Below are 10,066 nucleotides of genomic sequence, written 5' to 3' on the forward strand. Positions count from 1 at the left end.
TTATAACATTTTATTTTTCTTTGTCATGTAAATGAGAAAAAAGCCCGGACAGAACGATAAAATATAAATCATAATTTCGTGTAACCAATAACCAGCGTAACTCTGATTCTTTCCAATACATTTTATCCAATTTTCACAGAATTTCTCACACGACGGAATTAAAATATTCTTTTTCATTCTATTTGTCATTCTAGTGCGAACAAAATATGGAAGGAGTGACTGTACCTTAATGCCTTTATCTATTAATTCCGCGTTGACCCCTTTGCTAAATACATTCATGAACCTTTTACAACTACTATAAATAGCAAAATAAGGTAATGGAAATATTGAAGCGGCAGACGAAACATTAATAATAATTATTTTACTTTTCTTCGCGTACAAGTTAGACATTCGATACGTGATATTGACTACAGTTTCTGCGTTTAAAGCTATCTCTACTAGGGTGTTACTTTCGGTTTCGTCCAGAAAATAACACGGTGCTCTACCGGCAATTCCAGCACAATTGACAAAGATTCCAACGTCTTTACCTTCGATTTTACTCCAAAGATAGTCGTATACCTCTTTTCCACCAGTCAAATCAGCCAAGACGTAACAACATTCCAGTCCGAAGTTTGTCTCAATGTCCTTCGCCGTCTCCTGCAGTTGTTCTAATTCGTTACTAATAAGGATAAGCTTCAAACCAAATTTTGCTAGTTCAATAGCTGTATGTTTTCCTATACCCGAGCTTCCACCAGTGATTACAGCCCATTCTCCATATTTTTTAAGGTCTTGTTTAATAAACTTAGGAAGTACATAGAGCTTTACCATCCGAAAAATCTCCTTCAAAATCCATATCGTAGAGAAGGTAACGAAAATAATACCGACAGATATCAGAAGACACTCGCTTGCACACATCGTTCATTTATTATCGTAATACGTTATGTTCTGCCAAGGCAAACTGCTTTGATTCTGGTCATATTTTTTTACAAAATTCATATCAATTTGATTGGAAAATAAGAACATGACGTGAGAAAAGACGTTACGTTGCTAACACAGCAAATAATTTATTTTTGTAAAATAGATAAATAATTTCCTTGCATATAAATTGTGTTATTTTTTCTCAAGGAAAATCGTTTCACCTACATTATTAGAAGAATTGAAAATTCTTTAAAATCAATATAAAGTGTTTAATAAGTGCTTATTCATAATTCGTGACGTGAGATCCAGGCCTAGGTACCTTACAGTTTAGGGGTGCAGAAATAATATAAACAATAAAGTAACGAAAAAGTAACTTTAGAAACAATTAAAAGTATAGGAAGAAAATAACATATAGTTGAGTCGGATTAATATATAAATATATAGCATTTTGCACGAATAGAATGGTACCAAAGAGAACTTTCAACAGCTATGCCCTTTGTCTTTTTAATATTTAAAAATATGTATAAAAAAGTATTCTTAACGTAGGTCTATGGGTAATTGTCGAAAAATATGAAATGGATAGAAAACTTCATAAATTTTCAATTTGAAAGCAAAAAGTAAGTTTACTATCAAGTGCAATGATAAGATTCTTGAAGTAACTTGAAAAATGTATTTATTTTAAATATACAGAAGCTTATTTTTTGACTTTTTATTCGGATTTTCGGTTGTATATTCAGAAACTTCTAGGTAACATACTTTTATGTGGGATTTTAACGAAGTATGAGTACTTACAAAGTTATTTCCAAATTTCTGGAATTATTTTTCAAATGTGTTTTTTGTTTTCTCATTGTTGTTAATTTATTTTGTGCATATTGTGAGCATTGTTATTATAATATGCATCTGTGAATGTTTTGCTGTTTACTTTTCAACATAAAATTTTAAATTAGTTAGCTAAACACGTAATTAAAAGAATGGCTTACCTTCTCCCGAATACTTACTTAACCCTCTTCCTCGCTCCCTCGGGTGGAATTTCGAAAAATTTCTTCTTAGTGTACATTTTCATGACGTACCCTAACTGTGTACCAAATTTCAACTTTCAACTCCTAACCGTTTGGGCTCTGCGCTTATTATTATCAACCCATATCGATTATATTATAAGATTATGTAAAATATTTCCAAAGTAGCTACAAATGTTTTCCTCGTTTAATACAATCTCTTGTAATGTAAATTTGTAATAAATAACTTCGAATGTTGTTTCAAAAGTATAGTCCATTTTCAAAGATGATTTAGCGTAATATCTAGTATTGTAATACATATTTCAATATGTCATTTTTTTGAAAATTTGTTATTGTTAAAAAAATGATTTATCAGCAAAAAATTTCTAAAAAACATAAAATTCTAATTACATAATCTTACCATTGTTTTCTTTGCAAAGGCAAATCACTGTGATGTGTAAAACAAATAGATGGATATACAGTTTAGTAATTTATTGCGATCAGTTCTATATGGGAGTTTTACATAGCTTTAGTAGGCTATACTGCTGAATTTATTATTACAGGAAAAACAACCTTAAAATATTTTACGACAGCACACGTATTCTTCAATAACTTACCGATTGCAGTATAAATATAATGGACAGTGTAACAAAGATTTCTGCGTATCGAACACACGATTTTACTATTGACAAGAAATTTAAAATTAACCTATAGTTTTTCGAAAAAAAATTGTTCTAGTTAGCGTAGGCTATCGTTTAATTATTAGTTTGAATTGTTAAAAAAAATTTTTTTAAATTAATTATAAATTAAATTTTTATAAAAGTCAACAGAGAAATTGTTTAAATTCATAATAGATCATTAATTAATATCGAATTTTGAACACATTTTCCTGTTGAATTCTGATAGCATCTGTAAAATTTTTTGGTTTTATAATGATTTACAAGAATTCTATTTATACATTTATAATGCTTGGAGATTTTCATGTACCTGTACACTATAGAAATTGGCGAATCGCATTTTGACGTCAGAAATGGTTTACAACAATGTACTGCACAACTTTCAATTTAATTTGTGTAGAATTTGCATTACGATTGCCACAAAGTTGAAGATTAGATGCGATTATATTTAACAGAGAATAGTCTCCTAGATTCAAATTATTTGGGTAAACGCAGTAACTTTTCTAATTTTTGTTTATAAATACAGTAGAGCATCGTTTATCCGAAAGCTTTCCAGTCGGACTGTGTCGTGCTGAATCGAATGATACTAGATAACGTCTAAAATTTTTGATACTAGATTAACTTCTAAAGTATAATTTTTTTGTTTTTATATTTTTCAATATATTTATTTTGTTTGTACAAAATAAAGAAATAATTTTTAACGATACAATAGCCTCGATTATTATTATAAAAATTTTCGTTAGACTTAAAATCGTCGAAAATTCAACACGAAGCGACACGTAACGGAGAAAAATTTCAACATCGGATAGATTAATATATTTTTTCGTACATAATCGGTTATCCGAACAACCCCAGTCCCCAATTGATTAGGATAAACGATGCTCTACTGTATTTCGTTATTTAATAACTTGTAATTTATATTTCTTTTATATATCTTTACAAGTAGCTCCGTTCTGTTTAGGCTATATACCAATATTTCGCTAAATTAAATTAAATTTCGAAATTTCCTTCACAGTCTTGTTGGTTTCTTGCCGGTTACATCTATTTTATTTAGTGAGTTATTATTTTTATTTTGTTTCCGCTTAGCTTAATCAAATTTTAAATACTGTATATGTTAAAGCCCTGAATTGGATGAAGTTAACATTAGATAGTTAATCCTAAGAAAATCTTTTTTCCATACCCATCATGAATTTGGCTGAGTCAGTAGTGATGACAGTCGAGTGATGAGGAAAGTATATTTATTTGCTTCATTTGCTTATTATTTACATTACGGGGGGCGCTGTGATCGTCAAGGCTGTTGGCGACTTTTTTACTCTGCTTCACCAAAGGATTCTTTTCTTGACAAATTTCGTAAAATATACTTTCTTCGGTATTATAATGATTTGCTATAAATTTATAGCAATCATTATAATACCGAAGAAAGTATATTTCTGGTAAATATACAACCGAAAATCCGAATAAAAAGTCAAAAAATAAGCTTCTGTATATTTAAAATAAATACATTTTTCAAGTTATTTCAAGGGTCTTAGCATTGCACTTGATAGTAAACTTACTTTTTGCTTTCAAATTGAAAATTTATGAAGTTTTCTATCCATTTCATATTTTTCGACAATTACCCATAGACCTACGTTAAGAATACTTTTTTATACATATTTTTAAATATCGAAAAGACAAAGGGCATAGCTGTTGAAAGTCCTCATTGGTACCATTCTATTCGTGCAAAATGTTATATATTCATATATTAATTCGACTCAACTATATGTTATTTTGTTCCTATACTTTTAATTGTTTCTAAAGTTACTTTTTCGTTACTTTATTGTTTATATTATTTCTGTACCCCTAAACTGTAAGGTACTGTACCTAGGCCTGGGTCACACGTCACGAATTATGAATAAGCACTTATTAAACACTTTATATTGATTTTAAAGAATTTTACAATTCTTCTAATAATGTAGGTGAAACGATTTTCCTTGAGAAAAAATAACACAATTTATATGCAAGGAAATTATTTATCTATTTTACAAAAATAAATTATTTGCTGTGTTAGCAACGACGTGAGAAAAGACATGACGTGAGAAAAGACGTTACGTCTTTTCTCACGTCATGTTCTTATTTTCCAATCAAATTGATATGAATTTTGTAAAAAAATATGACCAGAACCAAAGCAGTTTGCCTTGGCAGAACATAACGTATTACGATAATAAATGAACGACGTGTGCAAGCGAGTGTCTTCTGATATCTATCGGTATTACAGTAGAGCGTCGATAAGTGGAACGTCGGTAAGTGGAATGGTCGGAAAGTGGAACGATTTTCAGTCGAACTGTGTCGTGCTGAATCGAATGTTTTTGATACTAAATTTACTTCTAAAGTATAATTTTCACGTTTTTTATATCCTTTAATATATTTATTTTGTTTGTACAAAATGCAAAAATAATTTTTAACGATACGATAGCCTCGATGATTATTATAAAAATTTTCGTTAGGCTTAAAATCGACGAAAATTCAACACGAAGCGACACGCAGAGGAGAAAAATTCAACAGGAAGCGATACGCAACGGAGAAAAATTTGAACATCGGACAGGTTAATGTATTTTTTCGTACAAAGTCGGAAACTGGAACAAATCATTAACTGGAAGGACCCTAGTTTCCAATTAGTTCCACTTATCGACGCTCTACTGTATTTTCGTTACCTTCTCTACGATATGGATTTTAAAAGAGATTTTTCGGATGGTAAAGCTCTATGTACTTCCTAAGTTTATTAAACAAGACCTTAAAAAATATGGAGAATGGGCTGTAATCACTGGTGGAAGCTCGGGTATAGGAAAACATACAGCTATTGAACTAGCAAAATTTGGTTTGAAGCTTATCCTTATTAGTAACGAATTAGAACAACTGCAGGAGACGGCTAAGGACATTGAGACAAACTTCGGACTGGAATGTTGTTACGTCTTGGCTGATTTGACTGGTGGAAAAGAGGTATACGACTATCTTTGGAGTAAAATCGAAGGTAAAGACGTTGGAATCTTTGTCAATTGTACTGGAATTGCCGGTAGAGCACCGTGTTATTTTCTGGACGAAACCGAAAGTAACACCCTAGTAGAGATAGCTTTAAACGCAGAAACTGTAGTCAATATCACGTATCGAATGTCTAACTTGTACGCGAAGAAAAGTAAGATAATTATTATTAATGTTTCGTCTGCCGCTTCAATATTTCCATTACCTTATTTTGCTATTTATAGTAGTTGTAAAAGGTTCATGGATGTATTTAGCAAAGGGGTCAACGCGGAATTAATAGATAAAAGCATTAAGATACAGTCACTCCTTCCATATTTTGTTCGCACTAGAATGACAAACAGAATGAAAAAGAATATGTTAATTCCGTCGTGTGAGAAATTCTGTCAAAATTGGATAAAATGTATTGGAAAGAATCAGAGTTACGCTGGTTATTGGTTACACGAAATTATGATTTATATTTTATCGTTCTGTCCGGGCTTTTTTCTCATTTACATGACAAAGAAAAATAAAATGTTATAATCTTTTGATTGTTGTTAATAATAATTGTTATTAAATCCACGTAATTTACAATCGTAAATTTATCGTATATTTTATTAAAAACATTAAAATGTTTTCAATAAAGTTATTTCTGACAATTGTAGCTTGTTGTTACTTTTTTTCTAGTGTAAACAGTGTAGTTTTATGCGATATTTTCTATATAAAATTTTATAAAAACGTTTTATAACTGAATTGAGATAATACACTATATTAAATTTTTGGAATTTACGTATTTTAAATGATTTGTATTAATATAAAATGGTGGAAGAAAGCTATTTTAAATGATAGAGAAACGTATCACAACAGTTTAACGGGTGTTAATTTTTACGGTCCGACATTTTTCCTTTTTTCAGAATGGTTTTTATAGAAGATTCTGTTTAGGAATAAAACTAAATCTGGCGAATTTTGTGAACAATCTGGATAATATGACTGCAGACATGGGTTTTAATGTTTTGTAGAAGACGGCACGTATATAGTCTGGAATAAAATTAGAAATTTTTAAAGTATTTATTGCATCAATTGCGTCAGAAAAAGGGAAAATAAACCAGAAACGAGTTGCTCAATTTTTTGGGCAAATTTGAAATTTGGTAGTGCCATGTGTTATCATATTTTTAACTATTATAAAAAGGTTTTTAAAAAAGCTTAATTTAGAGGGCAGGGATGAGTTTTATATTTTTAAAAAATGTGAATACTAATAACAAGTAAAATCGTCATTAAGTCCGACCCTACTGGAGATATCACACACGACCCTCTCTATCTTCCCACCCCCTCGACCTTTATCTACTAAAATTAAATAGCACTAATGCCACTAATGAGCAAATCTGCCTGAAGAATTTCTGCCTGAGTTTTTATCACTCGTTCGTGTGTATATTATGTACAGGATGCTAGTGATAAGACGGGAAATGGTAGAAAAACAAAGGGATAAGTGCCATTAAGAAAAGAAAATTGGGGTGGTACTGTACGTCATCCTTTAATAGAGTTGTGCCGATCATCTGTTAACTGCTTTCATGGTAAAACATTTGAATTGAAATAACGTTACTTCCGGTTAGCATTGGTAGTACATGTATAGAAATTAATCGGGACATCGTGCCCCTATGGTTTCCATATCCGGTCTCGGAATTCATCTATCTAACTCCATTCTTAAGATTAATGAGAGTTCTGTTGTTTTTTAAGGAAGTTATGGACTCCACTTCAATTTCTGAATATTGATTCTTCTTCAGATAAACTTAATTTTTCACATATACTAATAATTTTTTTTTTTAAGTCTATTGTAGAATGGTGCTAAAAATTTCTTCGTAGCACGATCTGTCGAGAGAAATGATATATATATATATTATTTTGAATAAAATTATTAAATAACAATTATTTAATAATAAAATTAATGCCTTAAAAAATTAATTTAAAATACGTTGACAATATATTCGTGGTAAATAATAATGTTTTCACACTAGATAGCAGTGTTAATTTTGAACGGAACAACTTCAATTTTTCAAATGCGGATGTATAATGCCAGGCACAGTACTTTTTCTTATAACGTGTTGTAATTTTTAAATTATGTCAAGTAATTGCAATATGAACAGATTCTACTGCTGGCACCGCTGGCGCCGCTGGCACCGCCCTAGTTACGGACATGACAAAAAATTAAAGTGTCGGAGCGCTGTATGCGGTCCGACGGAAAAGTGGTGGATTCAAACGACCGGACAAGACATCATATCACTAGCGTGCCATGACATTTGATGATAGGGAAGCTGTGTTTCTGTAAGAAGCCGACTTCCAGGAACAATCAATTATGGTGTAGGGTTCATTTGTACATGGGTCGTGGCTGTAGAGACAAAGACGACAAGTATCTGACAAAAACCGTTTATTTTAACGTAAAATAAACGTACAGTACACTATGTACAAAATAGTTTGCTTCAGGACAATCGGCCGTTCGGACGTCCCGAGCTTCGATGTGGTTGTTCGATGGTCGATCGAAGGTGGCCCCGGGACGGTGGCGTTGACAAGTCTGTAAGGCACGGGGAGACTTCGTCCGTTGTAGTCGGGGACACGGTCTAAGTCCGAAGTGGCACGGGTTACAGGTTGGCACAATAGACGAGAAATTGTTTCTTTTTTTTTTGCGCGTTGACACACGGAGTTTTGGTTATTCGGAACGTTAACCGAGTTTCAGGTGCCCCCGATTGTCGGATATTACATCAATCTCCGTTCTTTCTTTCATCCATTTTGATTGGTCGTTCTCCCTCAATCACGCTTCCCGAGTGGTTGGTCCCTGGTTACTAAACGTAACGAGACTCTTACCCGGAGCGAGAGAAAAGTCAAAATCGAAGACGAATTCGATCTTCGATCTTCGATCATTGGACTACTTCCTTCCGCGATTTATGGTTTCTGCCTGGCAGTTTGATATAATCAACGAGTGTCCGATTACAAACAACTTTTACCTAAGTTTTTTTAAACTAATAAATTTTTCTCTAAATTAATTGTTTTTTCGCGTCTTTCGTGACGGGTCAGACCTGTCCGGTACATGACATTTCCATAAAAGTTTTAAACAAATACTAGAAATGACAAAAATAAATAATTTATGTATTTTAGTTCTAAAATACAAATAATACATACGTAATACAAATTGATACGATACAAACAATGATAGAAAAACTTGTGTTTTTAGTTTTTTATAAACTAACTCTATTCGGTGATTTTTTCCGCAAAGTCGTTAATTACTTTCTCGTAAAAGTCGCTGGTCGTCGACTCCATCGACGTATTTAAAAGCACTTTTTCTATCAAAACCAACGCTAGCGACGACAATTTTTCCTCCGACCGAGCGTTCCTGGCCAATGTATGAATTCGCTCCGTGGTCGAAAAACTGCGCTCGACAGACCCACCGGTAAATGGTACCGTAAAAATTAACGATATTAAATCGTATAATTCTTTTAGTACGTCTTTGTTCGGATCGACATTAATTATAATACGTTTTATGTCTAAGAGTTACTTGTCAATATAGTCCGGACACGAATATAAATATTGCGATTCGCTACGTAATTTAGATAAATCAAAAAATTTCTCATAAAATTTACTTAATTTAAAGAATTAAAACACACTCGGAAAAATTGTTAATAATTTTAATATTATGAAAAACATCTAAAAGTGATAAAAATTCTAAAGATTTTATGTCTGAAAATCTGTCAATATAATTATAATTTTCTTTCAATTATACTGTAATTAAATATAACTTTGCAAAAACACGTACATAAAAATAACATTGAATACTCTTTATTTTTTAAATCTTAAACAATTCACTTAGTCAGATAGCTCCCTACCTAATAGCTAATAGGTAGAATCGTTGGAAGCGTTACACGTGTGTAGTTTCCCCCAGCTAAACCGGCTGAGGTTGCTGCTCTGTAAAGCGTATGCGTCGATGCCCTCTGGCTGCGTTACACCATTCAGTTATTCTCGCCGTGGAAGCTATCTCGGAAGCGTTTCCATTTCGCCAATGATATTCGAATATACAATAGCAATCTTATCGTTTTTTTACATGTAGTATAGAAATTTGTAATAAGATACATAATGCAGTTATAATAAAATATTAATTTTAATTAATTCAAAGCACGTTAAAATATGAAAATTTATATTTTAGAAAATACAAGGGAAAGTCATTGGAAGGTGGATGCGGCGCTTCCACCGCTTTCAATGACGGCACACCACTGCATCATATACAGGACAAAACGAAAAATTGTCGGAGCGCTTCATGCGGTTCGGCGGGAAAGTGGTAGGTTCAAACAACCGGAGAAGACAACATACACAGGAAATGACGAAAAATGGAGTGTCGGAGCGCTTCATGCGGTTCGGCGGGAAAGTGGTAGGTTCAAACAACCGGAGAAGACAACATACACAGGAAATGACGAAAAATTGGAGTGTCGGAGCGCTTCATGCGGTCCGGCGGCAAATTGGTGA

At 32.4% G+C, this 10,066-nt stretch overlaps 2 protein-coding genes across 2 annotated transcripts; one reads left to right on the top strand and one right to left on the bottom strand.

Annotated features, from left to right (window-relative positions):
* On the bottom strand, window positions 1–894 carry LOC136970692 (very-long-chain 3-oxoacyl-CoA reductase-like). The gene has a single exon (XM_067265159.1). The coding sequence runs from the start codon at window positions 892–894 to the stop codon at window positions 1–3; it is 894 nt and encodes a 297-aa protein (XP_067121260.1).
* Window positions 895–5,296: 4,402 nt separating this feature from the next.
* Window positions 5,297–10,066, top strand: LOC136970693 (17-beta-hydroxysteroid dehydrogenase type 3-like). Its single transcript, XM_067265160.1, has 2 exons — window positions 5,297–5,738; window positions 9,750–10,066. The coding sequence occupies exons 1-2, from the start codon at window positions 5,297–5,299 to the stop codon at window positions 10,064–10,066; spliced, it is 759 nt and encodes a 252-aa protein (XP_067121261.1).

Source organism: Centruroides vittatus, unplaced genomic scaffold (genome assembly GCF_030686945.1).
Source record: "Centruroides vittatus isolate TY-2023 unplaced genomic scaffold, ASM3068694v2 contig_2104, whole genome shotgun sequence".
NCBI classification, from domain to species: Eukaryota; Metazoa; Arthropoda; class Arachnida; order Scorpiones; family Buthidae; genus Centruroides; species Centruroides vittatus.